The sequence below is a fragment of the Pogona vitticeps genome, chromosome 12 (genome assembly GCF_051106095.1).
Source record: "Pogona vitticeps strain Pit_001003342236 chromosome 12, PviZW2.1, whole genome shotgun sequence".
In the NCBI taxonomy this organism is placed as follows: domain Eukaryota; kingdom Metazoa; phylum Chordata; class Lepidosauria; order Squamata; family Agamidae; genus Pogona; species Pogona vitticeps.
The window spans coordinates 9,551,278-9,567,817 of NC_135794.1; the positions used below are offsets into that span (position 1 = coordinate 9,551,278).

Below are 16,540 nucleotides of genomic sequence, written 5' to 3' on the forward strand. Positions count from 1 at the left end.
TGGCCGGCATCTTCAGAGGACAGGAGTCAGAACTCTGTCCATGAAAGCCTTCGAGAATACATTGAAGCCTAAATTCTTAGGGACAGCTTTTAAAAGCATGTGCCCTACTTAAACCGCTTCTATGTCCCACAAGCGGTACTGCTGGTTCAAAACCCCTGAATTAGATGGCAACGAACAGCAACTGGATGATATAAGGATAGGGTAGCACTAGTCATGATAGCTAAAAGGTTCAGTGGCCAGTTGCTGAGAGCAGTGGCCAGTTCTGAGAACAAGACTCAGTAATTGTGCTTAGCTAACCCTAACCACAATTCAACCACGAAGGACTGCCATGTCCTTCCTTTCAGTTGTCAGAACGTCTTGTGCCACTGGGATATAGCTAATGCCTAGGCTGTATTTCAAAAGTACAAAATACATGACTGTACACATGTGCAATCTTATCATACCTTGATATAGGGGAGTTTGACAATGCCAAATTTTGGGGAAAGACAGAACTTTCCCATCAGTGGAGATCCTTTCGTAACACAGTTCTACCCCTGGTTTGTCTTCCGTGCCCATGGATGAGCAACGTAGTAGGAGAAATGAACAAAGAGTAGGAAGGAAAGGTGATCTAGTCACAGAGCCATCTATATCGGACATTCCTAGCAAGCAATATCTGCATATTTCAACAATGGAGCAGAAATTCATGTTATGCCTGGACAGACTAAGGATTAGGTGCTCAAAGCAAGGCTCTCTATTCATGTGGCAAAGAGAGAATTTCATACTTCTTCCTTTAAGGTCTTATTTGAGAGTTAGAAGGGGAAAAACATCTCATGGGGAAAAATGACTTCTTTCTCTTCCACCCCCACCTTTCCATACAGGCTACATAATACATCCCATTCCCCACTCCACCTCACCCTCTTCTCTATTTCTCACAGTGGGTATTCGAACCTCCTGACACCATCCATTACTTGATCTGCAAGGCTGTGGACCATCACACATGCTTATCAAAGCGGGAGCTGGGGAGGAGGGTAATTAATCATGTTCTATCTGACATGAGGCCCAGTTCTTATCTGCACCCATGGAAATGCCACTGAGTTGTATTGCCCCCTTACATAGCACTAAGACTGACAGATCAGATCACAGCCTGTTTATCAGACTGGTTGCCAAGCCGAAGGCAACCTAATGGGTAAGTGCACCCTGCCTTGGTGACAGCAGTCATTCGATCCCTTCTGTCAAATCCCCTACAGTTCAACGGAGCCGTGTGTCATATCCCGTGTTAATCCATGGGCAAACTTCTCATGAAGGTTGCTCTCCATCCTGTTAAACTTCACTAGTGTTCAGTCGCTCAACAGCTACTGGCACAGCTGGGTTTAATACACTTCACACTCTCAACATCTTTACCAGATGTTAACAGCTCTGCTACTGGTGGGGTTCTCACCCCTTTGACCCTTTGAACTAACTCCTCCTTCCCTGGTGAAATCCAAAGTTGAAATGCAGTTTTTCAAGGGCAAAAACAATAAATACAGGCCTAAAGCAGATCCATTGATGTTTTTAGGGCTTTTATGGCCCAGCAAAGCCAATCTGCTTCAAGTATAAGGCAAGGGTACCCAATGAGATGCCAGCCATGATCCTCCTCATAATAACGCTAAAGTGCCTGATATTAAATTGCTAAAGCACAACTACTGTAAAATATCCAGACAGATACCTGTCAGGAAGCTGGAAGATAAAAGTATTCAAGGTCTCCCAAGGACACACCCTTTGTAATTACTAGCTTAAAGGGGATGGAGGTTGGAATCAATCAGAGATGTAGGAGCTAGTTCACCACTGAGTTACATTCCTGGGAGGTGAAAAGGAGACCTCAGATAAATTCAGGTTTGATGGATAAGCAGAGGCCCACAAATTCAGCTGAACTTGGTAGTTTGCCTGATCAAGACAAGGTGGTCTTATTGACTTAGTTCTTCTCCTGGGAAAGGGAAAATCTTAGCTGTAACATTGCATTGCACCTTGGAGCTTTTCCAACTACAGTGGTGCCTCGCATAGCGACATTAATCAGTGCAGCAAAAATCGCTGCTAAGCGATTTTGTCGCTATGTGATTTTTAAAAGCCCATAGAAACGCATTAAAACCTGTTTAATGCGTTCCTATGGGCAAAAACTGACCTTAAAGAGAAGATCCTCCATACGGCGGCCATTTTCGCTGCCTCTTAAGTGAGGAATCCGTCCCTAAACACAGCGGGTGGCCTTTTTTTTAACCCAGCGGCCATTTTGGAACCGCCAATCAGCTGTTTTAAAATGGTCGCTTTGCGATCATTGGTAAGCAAAACGGACTCGATAATCGCAAAGCGAAAAACCCCCATTTAAAACATCGCAATGCGATCGCTTTTGCAATCGCAAAATCTTCGTCGCTATGCGGTTTCATCGCTAAACGGAGCGCCTGTTAAGCGAGGCACCACTGTACCAACCAAGCACTTGCCCTCCATCAGGTTTGGGAGATTCTCCCTATGAGGTTAAGCCTCACAGAGGCTCTAAAATGAGCCAGCCGCCTTTAGCATCTTCAAAGGCTAATAGATTCCCTCAGCTTTTTCCACATTCTTGAGAAAAATAGAGGATTCTGCCAACATTTTAAAAAGTGACAAGTGCCACTATGGATCCTTAACTGATATCAGTGGCAAAGGACAGTATTTCTCCTGACCCAGAGGATCTTCCATTGATATATACATAAGAACTCCACCCAAGATCTGGCATTTTAAATGTCTACTTCACCCATTCAAAGAACACCAGGACTTCTACATGGCTGCTCTAGATTCGTTCAGCAAGAAATTCAACACAGATCATTTCATATCTTTTAACCTCAAATTCTCCTTCATTCTTCCCAAATGGAAACATCAGACGCAAAGCAATGACTCTCCCATTTAAGGTACAGTTATCTGGCAAGTGACGTTCTCTCAGCAATTATGAACAGCGATCGCTTTGAAGCAGTCAATGCCTTCCTTCCCAAATTCCTTATAGCCATGCCACATAGGGCACTGATAATTGAAACCATAATAGTATAGCAGGCTCCAAAGTACAAACAGAATAAGCAATCAATAACAAGGACTAAGCAATGAAAAGAAACTTCTTCCATTGCATCTGTACTCTGTTCAAACCCTTTAACACAGAAACACAAATATCCCAGGTGGGATCAACAGTCTGAAGAAACAAATTAATGCATAGTTGTTGTGGGTTTTTCGGGCTCTTTGGCAGTGTTCTGAAGGTTGTTCTTCCTAACGTTTCACCAGTCTCTGTGGCCAGCATCTTCGGAGGACAGCACTCTGTGCTCTGGTGTAGTTGGCTTGGGAGTGGAGTATTTACGGCTGTGAGATAGGCTTTTGTCCTATTCAGGAGATGGCTTCAGAACACGGCCAAAGAGCCCGAAAAACCCACAACAACCATTAGATCCCGGCCGTGAAAGCCTTCATGAATACATTAAACTAATGCACATTTCTTATTTTTCTGGTGGTCTGGAGACCTGGATTTTGAATGGGTATCACAATGCATGTTCAAGGCATTCAAATACTGTTTCTTTCCAGCTCTGCAGTTCCAAAATAACAATGATGATGATTTGCACACTTGCCTATTCTGGGATCAGCAAAAGAAAGTCAGTCTCTCTTTCTTTCTACTTTGCCCCTCGCATCACTATGGCACACTGACATGGTACAATTAGTGTAAAAACACTCTTGCAAATTTATTTGCTTTGCCAACAAGTCGAAGGACAGGATATTATCTTTAGCTAGATTGAAATTTGAGGACATACTTTGGATAAGAAAAAGTAAACTCTAAGCCTGCAAAAAAGAAAAGAAAAAAAGAAAAAAAAGTGGAGTGGGGGTGGGGGTATTAAGGGTATTCCCCAGGTAGGCAATGATAAGAGCCCCTGCGGCCTGTAGATAAAAGAGCTCCCCTTCTCCCACCAAATGCTTTCATCAATATCAGTTTTTTTTTTTTTTTGCTGTCAGCTTTTCCACATCTGAAAACATGCAGATAAGGCATACAGCAGCAGGAAAACATTAAAACCACACGCTTGGACTTACAAAGCTTCTTCTATGCATATATACATCAAACCCAGAACAGACAAGCCATCTGGGAAAACTAAGGTCATGTAGAAACCTTGAGCGGTAGCAGAGTGGTAGAATCTGAAGCTTTTTATGAGACGTTCACAAAGGAGTCACTTAAATGAACAAAACAGCCTTCCTGGCTGGAATGTCATTTGCAATTTAGCACCATTTGCCTTCTCTTCAAGAACTCACATACAACCAAGACCTCTCTGAGGCATCACTTCTTCATGCAAAGAACAATAAGTCTCCATTTCATGAGTTTCTAAAGCATCCAGACAGCGATCATCCAAAATAATCCCACTGAAGAATGGGAGAGAGTATGAATACATTCAACACAAGTGTTAGAATGCAACCTGACTAACTTTATATGCTGCAGTGCTCCCTGGCCACACAGATTCATTCAGACTCCTTGCTTGCAATTTCTCTTAATGCACTGAAGACCCTCCTGTTTAAGTTAGCTCATGGACATCTCTCAGAAACCCGATATCACTTTAGCTCTCTGCTGCATGTGCTATTTTTGTGCAGTGATAAAATGCCTTATGCTGTTTGTCATATTCTATTTTATTGTTGAATAGTCTGTTTGTACTGCATTGTTTTTAGTGCTTGTCAGCTGCTTTGAGGGCTTCTTCAGAAGTGGAAAGATGGGATTACTGCTGTTACTAACTACTGCTGGATGATTTACTAATAAATTGGCCGTAAAACAGGCCTCACACTTTGCACAGAGTCCCTCCTTAAGCAGAAGCAGAAGCCATCAGAAGACTTAAGCATCACCACTTCACAAAAGCTGCAATCGTAATATATCTACTTAATTTATTTTAAAAAAATTGGCAATGGAAACAGAATGTTTTTTCTTCTTATAAAATCCATTTGATGTAGTACTGTAGAGAAGACAATATATGGGAGAAGCATCACCAGTTGGTTTTTCTGTTTTTTGTCTTGTAGGGCATATCACAGTCTGCCTGATCTCACACTATAACAAAACATCTCTCACTCACACACACACACACTCACACACACATACACACACAGCTCTTCCATATTTTCCTGCATTTATGTCATGCTTCAAGATCTCCACATTGCCTGAAAACTGCCAATAACGAAGAGGAAGCAAACAACAGCACCAAAACAGCACAACTGAAACACCTGAAGTCCAGGCCTCTGTGTTCCTGTCAATTCTAATATCTTGGGATGATTTTTACGTGCAATCAAAGCCCACTTATCTCAGCCATGGAAAACTCCACTAGGTCATTTTAAGCCTGAGTTCTTAACACTTGCTGTCCATTCTGCCACACCTTGCCCTCTTTATTCTATAAGCAGAAGTATCGCTATTTACTTTGTCCTTCTCCTTGTACTTCGGCATTCTGTTATTGTAAACATGTTGATTCAGATCTGTAGGAACAACTCTCATTAAGCTTGCATATCCCTCTTCTTTTACAATGCAGTCTGCCTACGGGTGGGTGAGACAGGTTCTATCTGCCTTACCCTTCTGAGGTTCCTTTTTTTTAAGATAAAAAAAAAACTTTACATTTCAGACAGATACACAGGTAATTTATTCACAGATCTTTCCCTGTCCATATTTCTTACTTGCCGAGGAGCTTTCTTGTCTACACACCTTTATAAGCTCTGGAACAGCCACACACAGAGACAGAATGACAGGAAAGGCAGAGTCTTGTCTCCAGAAAGGACCCAAGAATGGGAAGAGGTTTTCATGTTTCTGAAATTATGTCTTCTAAATCTGAAGACTCATGTCAAACATCTCTCCGAACCGACCCTTTGTTATTCCTACCCCATTTCCGTGTCATAGATGAGAGCAGTCTAGTACTCTCCCCCCTGCAAATGTGTTATGTCTTTCCTCTGCTCTCCTATCATTGCTTCTACTGAAGGCATTTGCTTTGTGGTAACCTGTTGAGCTTAGAAGAGGCCTTGTCATGTCTGATACAGCAGAGCTTCCTCACTGCTCGGTATCTAGAACTGAGGCTTTCGTCCTCAGGCCTATTCAGGAGGTCACGTGCTCTTTGCCTTTCACACGGAGCCTCCAAAATCAGCTCTAAGACTCACTGAATTACACCGGCCCATCCTGCTATTTAAAGGAATGCTTTAGAAATTTGCTCATAGCTATCCTGTATTTTCTGGCAAACAAAATGATACACTTCAGTGAGGTGATGGCTGCGCTTCTGTTTCCAAATACAGCGGCACTAAGCACAGAGGTGACTCCTTGTATTTATTTATAGTACCTTGGTCCAGAGACCAAAGCTTCCAAGATGTGGTCAAACCTGTTTCTACAGTTGTGAAGTTTTGACTGGTTAGCTTTAGATTGTTTGTGGGTGGTGGGGATGACACCAGTGCTTAGGTGCCTCTTTTTCTATCTGTTAGCAACATTTTTCATCTTTTGCTCTCCCACAAAGACTAGAATATTGTGGCACAAAGCATTCAACCAAATGACAGTTGTTAAAAATAAGATGAACAGGTCAACTAAACGCATGTTCTATAGCAGAGCTTACATACATACAATTGCACTGGTTAACTCCTTCTTTTGTAATTCTTACTTCTTCCTTTCCTTCTCTCCCCCTTTTTCATTTCTTTCTGTTGAAATTTAGAGAGAAGCTCTCTGGGACTGGGATTTATCCTTTGGAAAATGCTGTTGATTAATGGCTCAGTCATATTTGGCTCCAAACCAAATATGGTGGAAGGGATGGAACTACCAGTACAGTGTTATTAGAACATAATGCCCAACAAAAGGGCAGCTTCATAGACTGCCAAACTGTATCTCACTACCTTAGAAACTGCAGTTATTTCTAGCTCCCTCACAACTTCCTGCTTCTGAAAATTTCCGAAGTCCATCAGCTTATCTGAATGACTCCAATTGGAGCAGAAGTGAGGAGACATATTCTCCACTGTTCCTTTTTAAGCTATTCAAACAGAATTCATGGTTCATGTTGTACTTACCTCTCTTCTGCATAAAGACAAAGAGATCATCCAGGAATTTCTTCCGTTCAGGGTCGCTATCCAATTCATACAACTAGGGAAATAAAGCGAGTAAAATTTAGTTCATCTTGGGCTGCTTTCAAAAGATAAAGCAAGAGCCTATGTATGATGTATGAGCCTATGCAAGAGCTATACAGGGCAATCTGGGCCTTCTTTGGTTGTTGGGCAGCAGCTCAACAGAGATGAACGAACACACACACACACACACACACACACACACAACTAGGATGAGGTTTGAGACTCTGTTCATAAATCAAGGCAACCTTGGACAGAGTCATTTTGGTGGCCACAAAATTGGCCTGTAACAGTCAGTTGTGAGGGCTGGAGATCTCCTTCCTTGGACAGAAATACTGCAATAGTACTGAATTTTTAAACTGGTCATTGGCTGGAAAGTATTATATAATTGCTTGGGTCTGCAAAAGAGAAAGCTAATCATACACACAAAAAGTAATTTCAAAAGGAACATATTTTGATCTCACCCAAGACAAGCCATTATTAGGAAGAGATGACCCACCAAACCAAACCTTAGTTTTATCAATGTAGTCACAGTGTTTTTCTGACCTTGCTGCTTCCCTCCTATAAACACTGTACTATGATAATCTTAGCAGGCCTTACATGGAGGTGAACATTAGGCTAAAGCAAGCAAGCAAGCAAGCAAGCAAGCAAGCAAGCAAGCAAGCAAATAAATAAATAAATAAATAAATATATTGTGTCACTTTAAAAGACTAACTGCTACATTTTAATGTGAGCTTTCATGGAGAAGTTCACTTCCTCAGAAAATTAGAGTGTCAGGTAGTGCTGAAAATAACATTTCCCGAAAGACTGTTCTTATGGAATAAGCTTGTTAAAGACTATGCAAACAATGGCCCATGGATAAAAATTCTGGAAAACATTTTCTAGCAGCACAGTTTCCAAACAGATATTTTGGGCTTAACTGTCACCAATGTGTAAAGCTCCAGCTGTCTTTCATGTTTAGTAGCAAAGCAAAGTTTTGTGTTCACAAGACAATGAACTCCAGGTTCTCCTAGCTTTAGTAAAAAGGAGCTACAGTGGACCCTCTACTTAAGGAATTAATCTGTATTGGAATGGTAGCTGCAAGTCAAAAAGTCTGTAAGTCGAATCTCCATTGACCTACAATGCACTGAAAACCGATTAATCCCATAACCAGTGGTTTTTATTCTATTTTTATTCCATTTTGGTTTTTTTCTGGTCTGTAAGTCAATTCTCTGGCTGCAAGTCGAATCTAAATTTTGCAGCCAGAGAAGTCTGTAACTCGAAAAGTCTGTAAGTCGAGCCGTCTGTAAGTCGAGGGTCCACTGTACTGTTTGTGGCTACCACTGCCCTCTCCCTCTCTTTCCATCTCTGAGAGACTCTGAATCCTACTGTACGGTCACAGATGTGTGGCCATATTCAAATATGGGCAAATAATCACTAAAATATAGGCTCACCACCAGCATTACATCTCTTAATGTAGAATCCAGCCCTACTGACACACAATGAAAAAGTTTAAGAGCAAGGAAGAATGTCAGCTATCCTTTCTGTAGGGGAAGGCCAGCTAATGCACCCATACTTATGTGAAAGTGAAAAGAACAGCAAAACCTTGACGAAAGATACCCATTATCCAACGCCTCTTCATTCAATTTCAAAATACCAAAGAGATCTAAGACAGACCCAACATGTACAGATGGGAAAAAAGAAAGAAAATCTTTCCCAAGATGATCCTATCAAGTTCCTTTAGATTTGCGCACTGGATGCTAGCTTAGAAGTTCTCCTGTATCAATGAAAACAAAACAAAACAATGGAAGAGGAGCTGCAAAGACCACAACATGTTTTAGGTGTACTGAAGGTCAGTTGTCAGGAAATCAAAGAGACAAAGACAGAAATTTGTTTTTGTTCTCTTTGCTGATCCTACTGTCAGATGAGCAAAGGTCAGCTGAAGCACCCAGGCTGGGTAAAGGATGGGTCACCCCAGTGCTTCCTGGCCAAATCAGGATATACAGGAAAGTTGGTCTAGATGGAATGCATGCCTTTCATTAACATGCTCCTCTTTTATCTTTAGCCAAGCTCACTTGTTCTAGGAGAGAGTGGCAGATTTAGTTCCTTGACATTTCCTTCAAGTTACAGATCCACGTCCCTAATCATCAAGGAGTGGTCTCCTTGGTTACAACATGAGCACCATGGAGGCAATTCAAATGCTGTTCCCCACCAGGCTCAAAATATACAATCAAATCAAAATCACTGTACTAACCTTAGCGAAGTCTCGAGAGATCTCTCTCCCTCTGCTGCAATCAGCATCTTCGTTCCAGTTCAGGCTGCCATTCTAAAATTGGGGCAGGGAGGGGCAAGATGGGGGGAGAAACAAGAGAGGGGGTGTTTAAAAAGGAGAGAGCAGGTAGAACATTATAGGAGGCATTCAAGTCAAGAAACAGGAAATCTCTGTAGCTGCTACAACCACCCTCTACGAGTTAATGTCAGCTAGAAACAAAAGCTTAACCCAACAGGCTGATTTTGATTTTACAGCTGCTACTTCTGACTTAGTGATAAGATTGTTATGTCAGAAAACCAATGCCAGCAAATGCCAAGGGTTTTTTCTGTTGACACCTGTACCTTTGCAAAATATTTTAGAAGTTTTTTCTATACTTTCAGTACCTTCTAATAGCCCACTAGGGTTTATATTAGTGGTGGGGAAATTCTGTCCCTGGAGTAGAATCTGGCCCTTCTCTCATCCCAAATCTAGCCTTCTTTTCAAAGTTGCCCAGACTTCCCCCATCACATTATAATTTGGTGGTTTACCAGATTTCTTGCAGTGGTCTCCCCATTCTAGAAGCTTATAATGCTCCCCCTAAAGCTTACTTATTGGCAGGGAGAGGGTTAACCTAAAATAGGTTGGTATTTTTGGTTCCTCTTTTTTTTTCTTTAGTCCTGCCTTCCAGTTGAATGCAGCCCACCAAAATGTGTCTGAAATCAGTCTGAATGCTGAAAAACATTTCCTCACCCTTAGTTCATATCCTGCATTTTCCATACCCATTTCTCAATCTGTAATGCGGCATCACTGGCAGATATCTTTCTCTAGTGCAACAATAACAACAGCAAAATAATCTTGCAGCACTGTGGAAATCAGCAGATTTATTTTCATTTCAGCTTCTGTGAATTACAATCCATTCCTGAGATTGCAGAACACAACATTCAAGCCTAATCCATGATTGATGCTCAAATACTTCTATTTCTCTTAAGGGTGCAACAATTTTTTTTTCGTTATTTGAACAGATCAATATGCTTATCATCCGAAGAATTTCCCTGCTGTGAGCACAAGGCTTTGTTAAAGATCATCAACATATTTTCCATTCCAACTCACCGTTCTCTGGTCTCTTCCCCCTCACTGTCCCAGCTTAAATTTGAACCTTTGCAAGATTCATATTATGGAACAGAAACAACTACGTATATGCAAAGTCTAAGGGGTATCCCCCTCTGTGACACCTGGACTTCAAAGGGTTAAGGTAAGTTATAGTGTCCTACCATTAGGACCTGCTACCACTGAGATCTATTTCACTTCAAAATGTATCATTCCAAGAGGAGGGCAAAAAACCTAGAGGAAGGGTCAGGGTACCATTTGCTCCTAATGATTGTGAGAACGGAAGGATAAATTCTGCAACAATCTGAACTGCAAACAACACGGTGTAAAAGTAGCCTGGGCAACAGACAAAAAGCCAACTGAGCGAGGTCAAACATCACCGGCTGGTTCAGATCACTCCACCCACCATCTGGTGGTGAGCACATAGGATCCTAAATCAGATAAAAAGCCACTGAATTCATGAAGGGATTTCCAAACAAAAACAGTTTTTAATTAGAGGCCACTTTAATGTCTACAGTCTTAGTGTCATCTGGTAGTGACATGTATACTGAATTACCAAGATGAATAGCTCCTGTCAGAGTCAGGCAAAGCTACATTCCCCTTTTTTCAAATGGCAGCCGGCTGTCCTAATGCCTGCTGATTTAGTTTGAGCCAGTAATTCCTGCTGGAAAGTCAATTATCTAGTGAGCCCCATCAGCTGAAAGATATTTAATGGAAGATTATTGCCACTTCTGTTATGTCAGCTGTTTATTACAGCAGTCAGCTTTCCCAACCCTTCTTAGGAAGAGCTTTGAAAACAAGCTTTGTTGACACTAGGACTCATCCGGGGACACTACATGTAGAAACCACAAACACAACTCCCCCCCCCCGCACCCTGGTTACAGTACTGGGTCAACGGTATCTTTAAAAATGTGCCTGTATCCAAGAGGATGGCAATAACTCCTTCCCTATGAAGACAGGTTGAGACATAGGCACTCTGGATGGGGAAGAAAGGAAAGAAACATAGAAATAAACAAATAAATGGGATAAGAAGGATGAAACAACAATTTGGGATGAGGAGGAAGAAAGAGGAACACATTTTCCTCTGTTAGTTGTGGGCAAAAGAACTTAAGCCTGAAATAAATCGTATTTCTTCTGGGTTTTCACTACTCCGTCATGAGCTGAAGGCAGCTCAGAGCCAATGCCAAAGAAACAATTTTCCACCATGAAGACCTTTGCTAAAGTTGCATCTAAACAAGAAGTTTAGTGGAGAGATGCAAGGGATTTTTTTCCCATCTACTCTGGGTCTGCCTTTCAGAGTTCAGATGACAACAGATAAATTCCCATGGAAAACCAGCTGCTTTCACAGGAAATTTATCTCCCTGGTTTTTATAGCCCAGCACCACTCTGACTTTCTACAACAGAGGAGGGCAAATGTCAGATTTCCAGAAACTACTTTTTTTCTTCTACACAAACCAGAATCAGATATGAAACAGCAGTCGAGGGAACAGAGAAAAATGCAAAATGGGGGTTTGTATTTATAACCCCAACTTGGAAAAATTATTTGACCAATGTCTATACTCACAACTGTAGTCCCCAACAGTAACTTTTTCCAATTATCTACTGGACCCAGCTAAGAAAACTTGTCCTGCACATACACACTACGTTGCTATAGGTCGGAGCTTCTGAACATAAACCTCCAAAACAGTCCAGCAGTGATGCTCAAAGACATAGTTAAAGGAGTCAATGGGTATTTTACAGGAGAGGAGGCATAAACAATGAGTACAATGTGAACCAAATAGGTATTCTTAAGCTTTTATTTGTCATTATTAAACAAATGAGAACCAGATCCCTGCACTTATCTCCAGCAAATCACTCAGAGGCCAGACCCAGTCTACCATCTGGCCATACCTTGTAATGGGGGCATTGAACATGGACAAATACATGGGCTGATGGCAAACATAAAGACAGACACATTGTGAGGAATGGATACAAATCTCTCATCAGGTGTCAAAACTGGCAACTGCACTGCCTTGCAAGGTTATCAAGCCTGGCAGTCCTCCAGGTGGTCCTCTGGTGCTAGATCCCCAATTCGTACTTCTCATGGCTTCTGCCTCAGTTGCTAATTGCTCTTTTGAGTCTTTGGACTGAAGAGCACAGTACACACTGTTAAAAAAATACAAAATTTTAAACTAAAAGTACTAGGTATGTTTAGAGGGACGTGGTGGCGCTGTGGGCTAAACCGCAGAAGCCTGTGCTGCAGGGTCAAAAGACCAAACAGTTGCAAGATCGAATCCACGCGACGGAGTGAGCGCCCGTCGATTGTCCCAGCTCCCGCCAACCTAGCGGTTCAAAAGCATGCAAATGCGAGTAGATAAATAGGGACCACTTTGGTGGGAAGGTAACTGTTCCGTGTCTAAATCGCACTGGCCATGTGACCACGGAAGATTGTCCTTGGACAAAACGCTGGCTCTATGGCTTGGAACCGGGGATGAGCACCGCCCCCTAGAGTCGGATACGACTGGACAAAAAAAATTGTCAAGGGGAACCTTTACCTTTACCTTTACCAGGTATGTTTAGCTTAACGAAGAGAAGACTGAGGGGAGACATGATAGCAGTCTTCCAATATCTGAAGGGGTGCCACAGGGAAGAGGGCATCGATTTATTCTCCACTGTGCCTGAGGATAGGACAAGAACCAATGGATGGAAACTCGTCAGAGGGAGATCCAACCTGGAAATAAGGAGGAATTTCCTGACAGTGAGAACCATGAAGCAGTGAAACGGCTTGCCTCCCGATGTTGTGGGTGCCCCATCGCTGGAGCTTTTCGAGAAAAGATTGGACAGCCATCTGTCCGGGATGGTAGGAGGTTTCCTGCCTTGGGCAGGGGGTTAGACTAGAAGACCTATGTGACGGCTGCGATGACATCACCTGCCTATCAATGTTATGCTGGAGCTCATCTGCCTATAGCAGGGCAGGAGGTGGGACTCCAGAAGGTGGAGCTATGTATATAAGGGGGGAGTGAATGATGTGTGGGAGATTTAGCTAGGATGAGAAGATAGAGTTTGAGTTAGGGCATGTATGTTAGGAGGTACTGTGTTAGATAAGGTCTGAGTGATAGAGTGATTGAAGGGATTCTTTATTTTATTGATTGACTTATTCCGTTCATACATTGATTTACCTTATATTAAGTTGTACCAATAAACAATAACTTTTATTTTTAAAATCCATACCTTTGTCTGAAGAGTCAGATATATGTGTGTGGTTGGTGGCAGCGTGTTAAGAGAAAGAAAGTGTGAAGTGGCATCCCCTCTGTGACGTATGAGGAGGCGGCCACAACCTCCAAGGTCCCTTCCAACCCTACGACGATTCTATGATTCTATGATAAAGGCAAGATTTGGCAGACTTCCATTATTCACCAAATTGAGTTTTAATTATGATATCTTTATTGGCTACTGAAGAGAAGCTTGAAACAAGGAATGCCCAATGATTTTTAAACCACCTGAGTAACTCCTGAAAGCAAGGTTCCTGCTAAGCTGGGTGATTTTTATATGCTGTAGTCGGCCATAACGATTCAAATAAGAGGAAATAAATCAGTACTGCTAAAGTTCCTGGGACGTTCATCCTGGGATATAAACCACATGACCATGATTCATTACAACAAAGACATGGAAAGTATCGGAATAACTAGAAAACATTTCCCTCGTGTGACCAGGGCCTATGGTTAATATAAATGGAGATGTACACACCAAGGCAAACAGATATATAGTAATTTTACAGTCCTTCCTTAGTTAATAAGCACAAATAACTGCAGTATAACTGCAAATAAGTGCTGTACAAAAAGGATGTGGGCAGTTTGGATCACACTATTAGATGCCATAAAAATTCTGTTCAGTTGCAAACTACTGTCTGAATTGCCTGAACAGAATCTTTTATACAACTGACAATTTAAACCAATATCGCCTGACCTGGGAGAAGGGTGGACTCAAAGAATTAAGAGTTGGACATCAGCCCCTTGCTTTTTCTTACGAATGACAAAAGAAGAAAAAAAAAGAATGTGAACTAATAAAAAAAGAGTGTTTATATGAAGCAAGCTGAGTAAATTTACTTCATTTACCACTGGATGCAGAATTCATTTTTTCATTGCAAAATGGGGAGTCCTCTGGCACCGTGTGAATAGTAAAAAGACAATCACTATTTAAAATGGAGTACACACACACTTGGCACCACTCAGTCAGGTAAGCCTCCTCTGGAGACAATCATTTCTGGACTTATTCCATGAATGCTTCCCTCTTATTTGTTTCAGTAGCTATCTCCTTGGCCCCAAGAAACTGCCCAGGTCAGTGTGCTCTTAATTTGTCCTTTTTGTCTAATTGTTTCATATTTGCTCCCAATCTCACCCCCATGCAGCTGCTGCTGCGCGCGCGCACGCGCACACGCACACGCACGCGCGCGCGCGCGCACACACACACACACACACACACACACACACACACACACACACACACACACACACACACACAGAGAGAGCTCTGGACGGTACTTTTCTGGCATATTTATCAAATAAATCCTCAGTGCTTAGAAAGTTTGCCACAATTTCTTACATGACTCATTATGAAACCTCCAAAGGAGGGATGTAATTTGTTGCTGGTAGCAATTCCCTCCCCCTCTCCCCGGAAAAACCTATTTAACTGTTAGCCTTTAAAATTGCCACAATAATTTGCTTCCCACCCACCCGCTTTTTTTCTTTTCTCTGCTTGTACTAATCCATTCTGAGACGGACTATCACAAGCATGAAGTGATGTTATTCTACTCACAGCAATATTTTTGAATTTTAACTTTATTACACCTTTGTGTAATTTGTTACCAAAAAAAAAAGAAAACGTAACATGCTACAGCAGTTATTCCTTGCTTTGTAACTCACTGCTTGCCAGCTCTAGAAATATGTGATTATGCAATTTCTTACATTCAGATGCACTGATATAACAGATACAGTACAGATTATGAAATGCTGTGTGTGTGTGTGTGTGTGTGTGTGTGAGTGTGAGTGAGTGAGTGAGTGAGTGAGAGAGAGAGAGAGAGAGAGAGAGACAGACAGACAGACAGACAGACAGACAGACAGACAGACGGTAACAATTGTGGGCCTTCAGGGTATCACAGAAACCTGCTGGCAATATTCTCCTTCATCTTCCCACCAACACCACCACAAACTCATCTTCTAAGGATGCTGATGAGCTATCAATTCAGACCAAGGACCAGCCCCTCCCCAGAGACTGCAAGCCTGACTTTACAGAAGCAATTAGAGCTACAGCTATTTTGGGATTACTCCCTAGCCACCTGGAACATCTTATTAGAGTGGAATTCAGATGTCCAAAACAATTTCATTTTCCCCACCAACACCGCACCCTTTGTGAAAGACATTTAACCATTACCATTTTTCAGCAGCAGCTGCAATTCCTATCAGAATGGCTGCACCCACTCGCCCATCCTCAGATTTCTTAAAACACAAAATTGTAGGACAATGAAGGAACCCTCTTGGGGAAGTTTGTATTTGGACTGATCTCGCCCTCGAAAAACAACTTTTCATGCATTTACAGGGTATGCAAAACAAGGGCAGATAAAAATCAATTATTTTTAAAAAAAATCAAATTGGTATAAATCACAATTTAAATTTTAAAAAATATTTTTTATTTAAATGAAATCAGGATGGATAAATGTCAATGATTTTTTTAAAAAAGGAAAATTGGTTTAAATCACAATTTTAATTAAAATCAATTTTTATTTAAATGAAATCAGGGTGGATAAAAACCAATGATTTTTGAAGATTGATTTAAATCATGATTTAAATTAAATACCTGATTTTTTAAAAAAAATTAAATCAGTAAAATTTGATTTTTAAATTTTAATTCATGATTTCAATTGTGACTTAAATCCATCTAATCCCCCAACTGAATGGGAGTGAGGTTTAAATCAAATCCATCCTAAATCAAATCCACCCTATATGAAACAAAGTTGGGTTGGTATCGTCCAGTGCCTCATTTTGGAGGAACAACTGAATCCAGAAATTATCTTTGAAGACCACTGCAGAACATTTGCTGGGGTAACCTGGTGTCAATTCCAAAGGCTTAAAAATCACAACTGCTAAGCCTGGGTCTATT

General features: G+C 41.5%; 1 protein-coding gene across 1 annotated transcript in view; it reads right to left on the reverse strand.

Moving 5' to 3' along the window:
• Positions 1-16,540, reverse strand: part of ARID3B (AT-rich interaction domain 3B) — a 51,109-nt gene that overhangs the window by 23,399 nt on the left and 11,170 nt on the right. Inside the window, exons 2-3 of the mRNA XM_072982140.2 lie at positions 9,302-9,373; positions 7,015-7,087 (exon numbers count right to left, since the gene is read on the reverse strand). Coding sequence (XP_072838241.2) covers positions 7,015-7,087; positions 9,302-9,373 — 145 coding nt within the window. The remainder of the gene's footprint in view (positions 1-7,014; positions 7,088-9,301; positions 9,374-16,540) is intronic.